Here is a 14,303-nt window from a genome sequence, read left to right as displayed (position 1 = left end):
AAGTTTTCTTTTAGAGATGAAATTGATCCTCTGTTGTTGGCAGGGAAGATTAACAGTTACATGTTAATATTGTTTGTACCTTTGTAAGCTAGAGAAGATTTAGCCTCATGTGCTAATAAGATTGTACCCTCTGTTTGCAAGACAGTAGAGAGAAGTTTTTTTTAGTGTTTGTTTGTGGTAACAGAAATTCACAAAATGTTTAGGAAAAGTACTAGACAGATTACACCTTTTTGGACAGATAGTGAATTCAAGTCTTTGTTATCAGAGCACATGGACTCCATCGTGACTGAGCCAGTCAGATTGAATTTAACAAAGAAATTTGGCATTGATCCAGAGAAAGTGTGGTCAATTGAAGATTGCAAGAAAGTGTTGAGTGCATGTATCAGGAAGAAAAATTTGAAAGGCATTATCTGTTGTCACAGAGAATTTAGCTTATCCATTGCACAAGAACAATCTCGTTGTATTGCTACGTTAAACGATCAGAACAAACAATTGCAGACTCACATGTCCTGTCTCAAGACAAAGGTGGGCCATAACAAAGCCTCAACCAAATGTGATTTAGAAGACCAACAGTCAGATGAAAGCTATCCTGATTTACAGTCTTTTGATAGTATAGAGGACAATGTCAATGCAGATGTAAATGCAGTTGAAGTGTGCGTAGCTAGACAAAAGGCTCAGGGAAAAGGTGTTGATACAGTTTCATTTGCAACCCCCATATTGCAGCCACAAGCAGTCAAAACATCTCTAGGACCCAAAGATATCGAGAGACTATCCCAGAGTTTACCCTCAGCACACACAAATTTTTCTGAATTTAGGAAGGCATTGATCAGTAAAATGCGTCTTTATGACATGTCGTTGGCAGAAGTTACACAGCTGATATCACAAATTCTAACTGAATCTGAATTCAACAATTTTGAGTCTGCTGTTACTTCCGAACTGCAACATGTCAGTAAAGGCGATTTGAGAGAAGGTGTTTTGAAAATCCTAAAGAATATCTTAGGACCCAAAATCGATTGGTCGAGAGTTACTAGCTGTGTACAAGAGAAAGAAGAAACTGTGAGTGAATATACTGAGAGGTTCTGTCAGACCGCTGCCGCTTACAGCGGAATTGCTGACACTTCAGAGAAGGTGCTAGGTGATAATGGTCCCCTAGTTCGCGCATGGTTTCAGGGTCTTCTGTCAGAACATAAAAAGGCCTTGCCTTACTTAGAACTAACATGGTCCAGTAGAACCCTGCAAAACAACTTGGACAAGTTAGCTACTTGGGAAAGAGACTCTGATGTCAAGCCAAGGGTAAAAATTGCAGCAGCATCCTTTAAGGTCAACTCAGAGAAGCCAAAGAAACGCAAAAGTCCTAGAGAAGCCAGTTGTTCTTACTGTGGCAAGCACGGACATTTTGGAAAAGAATGTAGAAAAAACAAAAATAACTTAAGACAAGTTAACAATGTTATGCAGCTCTTACTACATTTGTTTGCTACTTTAAAGCAACCCCTCCCCTCGTCATTGGACTCGTGGGTAAGCTTTTTGAGGTGTTAACCATTTGGGCTGTGATTGCTTAATCTCCCCAGTAACTCACAACAAAGATGAAAGACTTAGTGACTGTCACAGCCTTTGTTTGGGGGACATTCAGTATACTCACAGCCTTAAATGTTATACTGCAGAACATTACAATCAGACACCATCCTCTGTTAATGATGTTTATTAGGACTGATGTTTCACTGGAGAATGGAAATGTGCCGATTTTCTCACACACTGTACAGTGTGTACACAACACAGGGACAGAATAGGACACGGACAGTGAGGAGCCCAGGAAGAACTGGAAGCAACAGGCTTTCGGGGGCCAACCCTGTGGTGAAGATTCCCTTATAGGCCCTTCCCAACCATAGTCCATCCTCACCTCACTGGTCCATAGGTGTCAAATAAATTAAGAAAGAAGAATGAAACGACAACAGTAGACTCTGAAAACGATAGAACCATAGTGTTTAAACTGCTACAACCGTAGTGTTTTGGAGAAATACTGCTCTCTGTTTTTCTGTTTTCTGTCTTACAGTGTGCAGATAAAACTTGATGGCTTTTTCGAGATCCATATGCAACGACCGTCTCATCTGCGTATGAAGCCCCAACCTCAAGAAGACAACCAGACCCACTGCTGAACAAACTATCACAAGAGAAAATGAAAAACACACAACGCAGAGAAATTCACGGACCCTAAATTGCATGTTTGTTTCTGTGTCAGCATGCAATTACAGATGAACAACACAGAGCAAGTTATATGTGCCTGCAACTTACACCAGTTACAAGAATGAACTTTGTGTCTAAATTTGTATTTTTGTGAGAGTTTTTAAGAACTCTCAAAGAGGGGACTGAAGGATTCAAATTTAAGAATCTATTTCAAATATGCTTCCTTACATAACATCACGGTAAAGAATATTGTATTTAGTGTTTAAGGGTAAGATAATGATTCTGCTCAGCAAAGTTGCCTTTCCTGTTTTCTCCTCATTGTCTTTAATGGCTCTTTGAGTCCCAGTATCACTCAGAACTGATGGGATTAGCACACGAATGATTCACTGAGAATCTCACCTTTTGTTCTGCAAATGGCTTTCGGACCCAAATGGCCCTTGGAGCCTTATGCTGATTGAATTAGGATTGGCTAGACCCTCAGTCTAGGGTGTTACCTTAACCTGTATACTCATTTACATGCTTTGTTTGAATTTGTCTCCACCCCCAAAAGTCCCTCCTCCTAAAATGCCTATAAGATACCATGTAAAGTTATGTTAGATTAGATCATGTTGGACGTTTCTACAGCAACGTACGGCGGAGTTCTCAATAAAGAATACTTCTGTTTGAACGTGATCCCAACTGTCTCACTGGTCTCTGCTTTGAAGAAAGAAAAACTTTACAACACCATGAAACGTGAAATACCTCTAGTTTTGTTTTCTTCCAGTTGCGCTCCATTTTTCTAGCTGCTCTCTTAAGGGCCCGAGTGTGCTCGTTGTGAATGTCCACTCAGACTTATGGTCTCCTATACTCACATAATAACCTCTCCCATCTAAGTATGACCTGAACCATTTTAGGACTATCCCAGAAAGCCCCACCCAGTTTTCCAGCCTGTCAAGAAGTATGTTGTGATCGACAGTGTCAAATGCAGCACTGAGGTCGAGTAGTACCAGCACTGATAAGCGAATCCATCAGTATTTAAGCGAATATCGTTATGAGCGCTGTCTCTGTGCTCTGGTGCGGTCGGAAATATCGAGCATAAGAATTTGTTCAGCTGAATGAAGACAACTTTTTCAATGATCTTGCCTATTAAAGGAAGATTTGAGATTTGTCTATAGTTGCTTAATATGGTCTTATCCAGATTGCTCTTTTTCAGGAGGGGCTTGATGTAGGGGTGGGAGATATTGACAAAAATGAATATCTCGATATTTTTTTCCAATATCTCGATATCGATATTCAGACGATATTTTTGCCATCCTTTGTGCAAACTGGCAAAGAAGGTCCAGTTGGTCTTTTGACTTGCTGCATCTGACCTATTATTGTAGCCTAGGCTATAGAAAAAAACAATAAAGGAGCTAACTAAACAGAATCTGAGGTAGCCCCTACTTTTTCCCCTTACAAAAAAAAAAAAAAAACGGAACTAGGCACCTCTTGCAACAGTGATTATTAAATCAAACAACAATATTGTTGATGATAAATTCAAATTAAAACTTTTTATTTTTCAAATCGCTATAAATCCATCCATTTTTTCCCCAAAATGCTATAAATCCATTTTTTTTTTTTAAATTGATGGTTTGTCTTTTTTAAAAAGTCTTTTGTCTTTTATTTTTCGTGTTTGCATTTATGAGGAAAAAACACGTGACATGTGACAGTTCTCCATTATGGACGCGATGGCTCTGAAAGTGGCACTAAAAGACTTTCAAACTTTCACAGAGACCTCAAAACAGAAAGCACAAAGCCTTTCTTTAAAACGAATTTCGTTTTGTATTAATTGTATCTTAATTTTAATAAATTTATCATTAACCAATTTCCTTGATTTAATACATAGGAAAAGTAAATATAGGCTAGCAATCACAACATAAGGTGCTTGAACTGGAGATTATATCATCATGAACCGAACCGTAGCCTACTCGCCTCACAGGCCTAAAAAATGTGAAATATATTTACAGAAAGCTGGTTCTAAACAAAACCATCCAAAACAAAATAAAACTATGTAGCCTAATAAATGCCATTTCACTAGCCTACTGCGAAGATCACGAGTCGTCAACTTCATCTTTGCAGCCGACACAGAAGTTAATAAGCAATTAAAATGTCATATTGCAATATTTTACATATTCATAATCATTACTTTTGCTGGTTCTTTGAGGCAGCTTTTTAGGTTTATGGCGTTTTAGAAAAGAGCTCTTCAAGTACAAACACCGTTTCACAAAGGCACAGCGGCCCTTCAGCACATAAGAACAAAAAGAGAAAAAGCACGCACTTACTAATTACGAAACTTTGATGTGGTTGAACAGGTGAAACAGTCACAAAATTCCTCTGCAGCTCAAACCTTCTCAGTAGCCTACGAGTTATGAAGGAAGAGAACAGCATTACAGTGTTCAGCGCGTCCTCCTCTGATTGCTGTGTTGTGACTGAAAAAGTGCGTGCAGGAGCACATGCGCAAAACGTAGGTTTGTAAAATGTCCTTTTGTAAAATGACATATGATAAAATAAAAATAATTCATATATCATTTTAAAAACGGGTTTGCGCATGTGCTTCTGCGCGCACTATTTCGAATTTACGTATGAATGTGCGTTTTTGACGACACGGGACCATCGGAGGTTGCTTCCGGGAATAGTACTGCCCTACAGTATTAAAAATCGCTACATATAATTGTTTAGAAGGTTATAGTGTGCGTCATAGGCGCCGATTTATGTTTTCCTCCGTGGGTGCTCATGGGCGCACGAAAAAAAAAAATTTTTGCATTTCAGAACCTTAGGAAATGGACAGCGGCCGACACTTAACAGTGTTAAATTTGAAAAATACTGTTCGACAGAACTGCTTGGTTTGTTACCACAGTAACAGTTATCTGCGTGCTTCCTCCGCGATAAAGTTCCACATTTGCGGCTATCCAACACGAAAATGCATGCAGTAAAGCCTTTCACAACATTGTTTTCTTCAGTTTTGTCGACAACATTAGCATCTCCACTAGCTATTCTTTTCTTCAACTCCTCAGCATCCATCTCGACGACTGCAAGCAGATCGCGCGCGCGGTTATGATGACTTTTTAAAAGTGAAAGTAGGTAGGTTATAGACTAGACTCCTGGGAGGGCGTGGCCGTGGTGGGCACAAATAAACTGATGTTGATTTTAAATTATTTTATTAACTTGAAATACAGGCATATTTTTGTAGATGTGTTCCTAAAAATGTGCATATATTTTTACGTTTGCACGTGATTGTTTTAATCCCGTGTTTAGACCCGTGTTTCCCCCGTGTCCGACCCGCACCCATTTGAGCAAAATTTGCGGGTAGGCTACCCGAAGTCCGAACCCGCGCAGGACTCTGTCACACAAGTCTACACAGTAAAAATTAGATTTGTTGACTCACCATTGCGGTTAATTCTTCAGAAGGAACAGAATTAAAAGAACTGCTCTGCAGCTGCATATAGAGCAGGGTCACTAAAGAGGCGTTTTCATCCGAGAAACGCTGTGATTGGTGGATAGGATATGGAGCAGGCGATACCATAGATATCTATGGGCGATCCTACTCGACTGACAGCGACATAACCAATCACAGTGTGACTGTGACTTCACATAGCACCAACTGCAATGATTAATTTTAAATTAATGTAGCCAGAGCGCCTACTGGCAGTCTGGCACACGTGGGTGCTCGGTATTTTCCGTGGGTGCTCGAGCCCCGGAGCACCCATGGTATCGGCGCCTATCTGTGCGTTATTTGTTTTCTCTTTAACTTCTTTCAGCTCTTTTCATGTTTGGCCTTCATGTCAAATTATGAAATATTCGATATCCCAATTTTGCATATCGTCCAGGCAACAATTTGGATATTATCGTCTAAACGATATATCGCCCACCTCTACATCTAGCATTCAAGTCAAGTCCCCATTATCTTTTATAGCACGTTTTACAATACAGATTTAATGTGAACTTTGCTATTTTTAATAAACCTGTAAATAAATATCATTACTAATTTTGGCAAATAAATTTAAAAAATGCCATATACAGTACAGGCCAAAAGATTGGAAACATTACTATTTTTAATGTTTTTGAAAGAAGATTCTTCTGCTCATCAAGCCTGCATTTATTTGATCAAAAATACAGAAAAAAATAATATTGTGATATATTATTACAATTTAAAGTAATTGGTTTTCAGTTTATTATACTTTAAATTATCATTTATTTCTGTGATGCAAAGCTGAATTTTCAGGATCATTACTCCAGTCTATCACACATTCTAATGTGATGATTCATTATCAAAGTTGGAAACAGTTCTGCTGCTTAATATTTTTTCCATAACCTGTAAAACTTTTTAAGATACTTTGATGAATAAAAATTAAAAAAAAAATTAAAAAATTAAAATAGAAATCTTTTGTAACAACAGTATACACTACTGGTCAGTAATTTGGGGTCAGTAATTTCTTTCTTTTTTTTTAATAAATCAATACTTTTATTCAGCAAGGATGTGTTAAATTGATAAAAAGTGATCGTAAAGAAGATTTATATAATTAGAATATATATATATTTTTTTTTTAATAAATGCAGTTCTTTTTAACCTTTTATTCATCAAATATATTAGGCAGCAGAACTGTTTCCAACACTCATAATAAATCAGAATATTAGAATGATTTCTAAAGGATCATGTGATAGACTGGATGTCACATGTGACACTGAAGACTGGAGTAATGATGCTGAAAATTCAGCTTTGCATCACAGAAATAAATGATAATTAATAAATTGAAAACCAATTATTTTAAATTGTAATAATATATCACAATATTATTATTTTTCTGTATTTTTGATCAAATAAATGCAGGCTTGATGAGCAGAAGAAACTTCTTTCAAAAACATTAAAAATAGCAATGTTTCCAAACTTTTGGCCTGTTCTGTATCCCCCCCAAAACTGCACAACTGTAGAGTAAAACATTAATAAAAAAAAAAGTGATAATAAAAAAATGCGTCTTAAAACTGACATGATTGTTACAAAATCACACAGTCTGGGGCCTCTGGAGAACTCAGAACAACTGCTAACATTAAGTTTAAGGTAAAAATAACTGCCATGAAATTATAGTATCTTACTCATATGCAATTAGATAAACTGTTCATTCACTACATCACTTTACCTCTGTCTTTATCCCCTTTTATCCTCTTCTCTTCTTTTTGGCACTGTATCTATCGCAGACTATATGCTCATTTATAATGTGTCATGTAAATTCGGCCATCCGTCACAATCAGGAAACTTTCACCGTGTCTAGAACTGGCGCGAGCTGCTGCCAGGCCCGTTTCTACGAGCTGTGTGTTAACAAAAGCAATGCTGTCTACATTGGATGCGGCGTCGCGCACGCTACACAACAAATTACCAACAAATGATCGCGCGCGCGCTATGTTTCTGACGCACTTCAAGCACTCGCTGGGCGGGGGTCGGGGGAAGATTGATGAGCCGGACTTTTTTTGCTTTATTTGGTAGTATTTCGAATTAATGTTTTTTTAAATAGTATTATAAAATAAAAAAATGTAAAAAAAAAAAATTCACTCGTTCACTCATTCTGGCGCCCCTATGGATGAGTGGCGCCCCTAGCATTTGCCTATTCCGCCTATGCCTCGGGCCGGCCCCGGTAGTAGTGGATTTGAAAGTTTGCTGAAATGATTAGCAATATGTCATAAGTGCTCTTGAGCCAGTGATGTGCAGGCTAGGTAACTGTTAGCATACAATACATGTGCTAACTTTATATCAAATCAATCATTCTAAACAACTTAAGTTTTTATTTTTGCATTCTTTTGATCTATTATTAGGCCAAGGAGTCCGACCTGACCAGGAAGGTGCCTAATAAGCATAGCCTATCAGCGCACAGGTAGGTTAACTACTGAGGGAAAGAAAAAGATCATCACATGGGGATTTCTTGCATCATGTATCTTACTGTGTATTTGTCTCAAACAGCTGTCCCTTCACTGCAAACAAGTTGAAATTGGCTAGCCTAAATCCCTGATTGCAGTTAAGCCTACGAATCTCAGCATTTTTGGAGAGAATTAAGGAAATGTAAGTATTAAAATTTAATCTGACATAATTTAGTTTACAGTTCAACTGAAATGTTTGAAGGTGCTGACAAAAGGGTGTTACTTACAAATATATATATTCTGAATTATAGTATGATGGAGATTAAAAACAATTTGATGCTTGTGTAATTTTCTCCTCTCTCTCTCTCCCTATTATATTTTTATATAGTGTTGGAACTGCGATCTTCTCTGAAGAAGAACTGAGCACATTTGTGTTGGTGGACACGTTTGCATCCAGGAAACAGGGGAGGGGACTGATGCATATGTCACACTTTTCTGGAAACACTTCAGGAGTTTCAAAGTCGCGATCTGATTGGTTGAATTCTACAGGATGTTCGGGAGATGTGAGTGTCGTGTTCTTTATCAGTTCGCCTGGAAACAAATGCCGTGACACCAAAACCCCTCGTGGAAGAAGAATGCTATTGTGCTTACAACTGTGACAATGAGCGCTTACCAGGATCAACTAGATTTTCAAAAGTATTTGAAGTTCGCGGCTCCATTGTTGCCGTAAACTTGCTTAACGTTCTTGAATGAATAATTTATTAGATGCAGCCAGTCTGTTATTGTAGGGACATCAACATCATATATTATCACGCCCATAAACATGACGCAGAACAAAACGAACTGTGATTGGTTGCGTTACATGTCAGTCAAACGTCCTCTTGGGTGGTCCTTGGTCAAGAAAAGCTGCAATAGAGTCTAGGGATAGGTCTGGCTAAACAAGACTAAGTTCTGAACAGGATAAGTTAATTTAGGTTTAGGTTCATTTATGTATTTTTCCCAAAGGTGAACAAAATGCTTATTCCCAAAGATTGGCTTATTAAAGACTGATTTTATGATCACTTTTACTTCAATGCTGTGAAAAAGATGGAGGAGTACAGACATTGATAATAATAATGAAACTGTTTCTTGAGCATCAAATCATCGTATAAGAATGATTTCTGAAGGATCATGTGACACTGAAAACTTGGAGTAATGATGCTGAAAATTCAGCTTTGATCACATGAATAAAATAATATTTTTTAAATATATTCAAATAGAAAACAGCTGTTTTACATTGTAATAATATTTCACAATATTACTGTTTTTACTGTACTTTTGTATCAAATAAAATATTTGGTGAGCATAAGAGATTTCTTTCAAAAACATTAAAATGCTTCATATTTTCTAAACTTGGCCACCAATGTACATCAAGCCAAAAATGTTTTGGAAATAAGTGAAATTATTCTGAAGGTGGGGAAGTGTGTCATGTTACCTAATGAGATTGAGAAAATAACTGTTGGACATTTCCTTTTTGACTGCTTTAAATTGTATTGTTCTATTCTGGATTGAATTTAATTGTTGATATGTCAGTCATTATAATAAATAAGATAATCAACCACAGACTTTATTTTATCAAATGCTTATTTTGTTTAGGATTTAGGATTTTAGATACCTTTCTTAACACAGTGTGTGTAGCCAAGGATAGCACATAATGTGTTAATGTTACACATGTTTACACATCTTTTACACATATTTTACACATCTTTATGTTAACCTTTCTGACACATTTAGTGTGTTAAACTCATTAACACAGTGAATGAGTTGAAATTAACACAAAACTAATAGTCCTGGAGCTCACCCACAAATGTGTTAAAATTTAACACAGGTTGTGTCATTTTTGACACATTCTTTCTAAGAGTGTATTATTTGATATTGTTATTTGTACTTATATATTTTTTTCTTATATCTTTATTTCATAGAAAACCACACACACATGCAAAGCAGAATTTATTCAGTGTACTGAGTTGTGGTGATAATAAATGGGTTATTCCCGCCGTATACCAGATCATCTCTGGTAAAAGTCTCTCACCGGACGCTCTGTAGTCTGTCTGTTATCAACTGGCAAATTCAGCTTCTACTAGCCAACATTTTTACATACAGTTTAGTGAAAGCATTGCATGTCCCGGGAAAGCTTAAGTTGGTAAATTTCGGTCACGGCACCTTTTGATTTCTGTTTTTGTTCCGGCAATTATTCATTTACAAATAAATTGTATTTTTTTTGTAGACACAAAATATTAATAGGCATTATTACAACACGTAATCTAATCTACATTCCTCTCATGGACTTCTTGTGGTGACCATATAAAACACAGGTCATTCTCTCTTTTCAAATTTTAAATCAAAACAATAATCCTATTCTTTGAAGCGCTGCTGTGTGACGTCATCTAAATGCATTATATTCGACACGTCACAGAGCTGCAGGCTAAACTCGTCCTACTTGACTAGTTGCTTTAGCGATTCAGTGTCGATATACGATTTTTGCATCAGTCTACAGCTTTTGATCAGTGTGCAATTTTGAATCGGGTAAGTATACGATTCGATTGATTTATTCAGTGTACGCTTTTTGTTCAGTGTGCAGTTTTATATCCGTTTTAATCTGTGTCTGTTTCCAGATCTGTTTACAAGTACAACTTAATTGCACATTAGAGCTTTACATCAGAGAATGAACAGCAACACATTTCCCAAGCTCAGGCCGCAGACATCTGTCAGTCCTTCTCAGGCTGCACAACGTTTTCGTGATGCAGACATGGCTACGCAGAGACCACAAATAACGCATCAAAGACGCCAAGAAGCCATTGCGTCGATGAGGGTAAGAAAGCTATCATAGTATTGAATGTGTTTTTTCAACCATCATCATCATCGGTCATCGAGATAGATATAGAGTTAATTTGTTTAATGTTTGAAGACAAAACGGGTGGATTTCTTGAAATTGTACATTATCCCTGTTTTAATACCTAAAGTATCTACAGTAAAGATAAATCTCTCTCTCCCCACCCCCAGGAAAGTCTAGAAGAACAGCAGGAAGCAGAAAGGAAAGAGATGGAGAAAAAGAAAAGAGAAATATTACTTTTGTTGACCGAAATTGAAGAGTCAAAGCTTACGATCTCAAAGCAAGAGGCAGTCATAAGGCGCTTGTGTGCTGAAATACAAACTTTGGTAAATACACAAACACATTTACATACACAAAAACTGTCTTCTGTACAGTTCTGTCTCATAAGATTACAGACTAATTGTGTGTTCTACAGGAAAAGGAAGCAAGTGTAGATACACGAGAGAAGCTCCTCTACTACAAGTTGAAGACTTGGATCAAAACAATGTTCGACAGGGTCACAGCCGGTCCCTGTCAAGAGAGATTCTCCAAGTTTAAGGACCCCATCCAGCAGTTGGAAGTGGTAATAATGCACAAATACTTCTGGCAATCTTGAAATAATCTGTATTTGTTGTTGAAATGTTTTTTTTAAATGAAAATGAGCTACAGTAAAGATTTAAAGTCGGCACACAGCAATGTGTGATCAAATGCAACACGCAAGCTGATGTTTTTTTCACAACTGCTGATCAATAACTTTTGTTTGTTGTTGTTGTAATTTTCCCTCCAGGTTCGGGACTTTTTTCAACTTGTGAGAGCCGAAAAAACTGACAAAGCCGAGACGAACCCACAAGAAGATTAAGATTATATGATATATAAAATGAAAATATACATTACACTTTTGACTGGATGGTGTTCTATGAAGGTAAAAGAGTAGCAAAACTCAAGAGCACGTAGCTGTGAATTTGAGAACTTGTACATGTTATAGCAAAACAATAACTAACAAAACAGCATCAAGCATAAGAGACTTCAGGATTCAAATTGTCCTTAAAAGATATTTATTTCTTGCAAGAAATGTTCCCAGTCTACCCACAGTCCAGCTGCAGGCAGAGTGAGACTCAGAGCAGAGGTTGGCCAGCATTTTTATAGTGTCATCTCTTGTCACCCACCACAACACAAGGAACAAAAGGGACCCCCCTTGACCCCCCTCTCCAGCACGGGAATTCTCTCACCTCTGAAGTCACACACACCCTGCAGCTGTACTAACATCATAAAAGAAACTCAAAATACCGACAAATAAATGTATGGCATTCATTTGTTAAATCATTGAAAAATAAATTATAGAGAAAAGAAACATTTTTTTTTCTATAACATACAATAAATATTCGTACTTGTACGTGAACATTCACACTCACAGCTCCAATGTGAAAACATGTTAAATAAAAATCTGAAGCTGAATGTTGAAATTTGCACTTGCAGACAATAGTCACAAACCTGTATTCTGAATTTGAAGCTGCAGATAAAATTCACAGAAATACAATGACAGACACAAACTTGGAATATATATATTTGCATTTAATGTAGGGGTGGGAGATATTGACCAAAATTAACATCTCAATATTTTTTTCCAATATCTCGATATCGATATTCAGAAGATATTTTTGCCATCCTTCAAAGAAACTTGTGCAAACTGGCAAAGAAGGTCCAGTTGGTATTTTGACTTGCTGCATTTGACCTATTATTGTAGGCTATAGAAAAAAAAAACAATAAAGGAGCTAACTAAACAGAATCTGAGGTAGCCCCTACTTTTTCCACTTACAAAAAAATAAATAAAAAAACGTAACTAGGCACCTCTTGGAACAGTGGTTATTAAATCAAACAACAATATTGTTGATGGTAAATTCAAAGTAAAAAAAAATCTTTTCAAAACGCTATAAATCCATCCATTTTTCCCCAAAACGCTATAAATCCATCATTTTTCCCAAAAATTTATGGTTTGTCTTTAAAAAAAAGTCTTTTGTCTTTTATTTTTCGTCTTTGCATTTATGAGGAAAAAAACACGTGACACGTGACGTGACAGTTCTCCATTATGGACGCGATGGCTCTGAAAGCGGCAGTAAAAGACTTTCAAACTTTCACAGAGACCTCAAAACAGAAAGCACAAAGCCTTTCTTTAAAACGAATTTCGTTTTGTATTAATTGTATCTTAATTTTAATATTTTTTTCATTAACCAATTTCCTGGATTTCATACATAAATATATATATATAGGCTAGCAATCACAACAAAGGTGCTTGAACTGGAGATTATATCATCATGAACCGAACCGTAGCCTACTCGCCTCACAGGCCTAAAAAATGTGAAATATATTTACAGAAAGCTGGTTCTAAACAAAACCATCCAAAACAAAATAAAACTATAATAAATGTGCATTTCTCCGGTGCGTTCACTAGCCTACTGCGAAGATCGCGAGTCTATCGTCGACTTCATCTTTGCAGCCGACACAGAAATTAATAAACAATTAAAATATCTTATTGCAATATTTTACATATTCATAATCATTACTTTTGCTGGTTCTTTGAGGCAGCTTTTTAGGTTTAAGGCGTTTTGGAAAAGAGCTCTTCACGTACAAACACCGTTTCACCAAGGCACAGCGGCCCTTCAGCACATAAGAACAAAAAGAGAAAAAGCACGGACTTACTAATTACGAAACTTTGATGTGGTTGAACTGGTGAAACAGTCACAAATTCCTCTGCAACTCAAACCTTCTCAGTACGAGTTATGAAGGAAGAGAACAGCATTACAGTGTTCAGCGCGTCCTCCTCTGATTGCTGATTCTTAAATCATTTTACAAAACGGTTTTGCGCATGTGCTTCTGCGCGCACTATTTCGAATTTACTTATGAATGTGCGTTTTTGACGACACGGGACCATGGACTGGGCCACTCGGAGGTTGCTTTCGGGAATAGTACTGCCCTACAGTATTAAAAATCGCTACATATAATTGTTTAGAATGTTATAGTGTGCATTATTTGTTTTCTCTTTAACTTCTTTCAGCTCTTTTCATGTTTGGGGGGTCGGATTGTACAAATTATGAAATATTCGATATCCCAATTTTGCATATCGTCCAGACAACAATTTGGATATTATCGTCTAAACGATATATCGCCCACCTCTAATTTAATGTTACATTCACTTTCGCAGTACAACCTCAATTAGGCACTTGCAACTTCTCAAATCTGTCACTGCAATTTCAAATTTCGCACCTTGACTTTTGCTACTCTTTTCGCGATATATTATGGCGCAAAAGTGGCTGGTCGGGGGCGCCAACCAATAAAACTGCTCCTTTGAACACCCCCGCTCCCGCCCCCTTTCTCTCTCGCCGCCACTGAGTTGCAAGTGCACAAGTTA

The 14,303-nt window shown here is 37.1% G+C and overlaps 1 protein-coding gene and 1 long non-coding RNA gene across 2 annotated transcripts; both read left to right on the top strand.

Annotated features, from left to right (window-relative positions):
• Positions 1-7,987: 7,987 nt before the first annotated feature.
• Positions 7,988-8,601, top strand: LOC311073935. The gene is made up of 3 exons (XR_014604231.1): positions 7,988-8,063; positions 8,150-8,248; positions 8,435-8,601. It is a non-coding gene; the product is annotated as an uncharacterized lncRNA (long non-coding RNA).
• Positions 8,602-10,489: 1,888 nt separating this feature from the next.
• On the top strand, positions 10,490-12,713 carry LOC311074815 (uncharacterized protein). The gene is made up of 5 exons (XM_084101711.1): positions 10,490-10,611; positions 10,701-10,897; positions 11,089-11,244; positions 11,334-11,480; positions 11,685-12,713. The coding sequence occupies exons 2-5, from the start codon at positions 10,751-10,753 to the stop codon at positions 11,754-11,756; spliced, it is 522 nt and encodes a 173-aa protein (XP_083957837.1). The 5' UTR covers positions 10,490-10,611; positions 10,701-10,750; the 3' UTR covers positions 11,757-12,713.
• The last annotated feature ends 1,590 nt before the right edge of the window (positions 12,714-14,303 follow it).

Source organism: Abramis brama, assembly GCF_963993115.1.
Source record: "Abramis brama genome assembly, chromosome: 23".
Lineage (NCBI taxonomy): Eukaryota > Metazoa > Chordata > Actinopteri > Cypriniformes > Leuciscidae > Abramis > Abramis brama.
The sequence above is the reverse complement of the archived record's forward strand: the minus strand, read 5'-3'. Positions and strand labels throughout refer to the sequence as shown.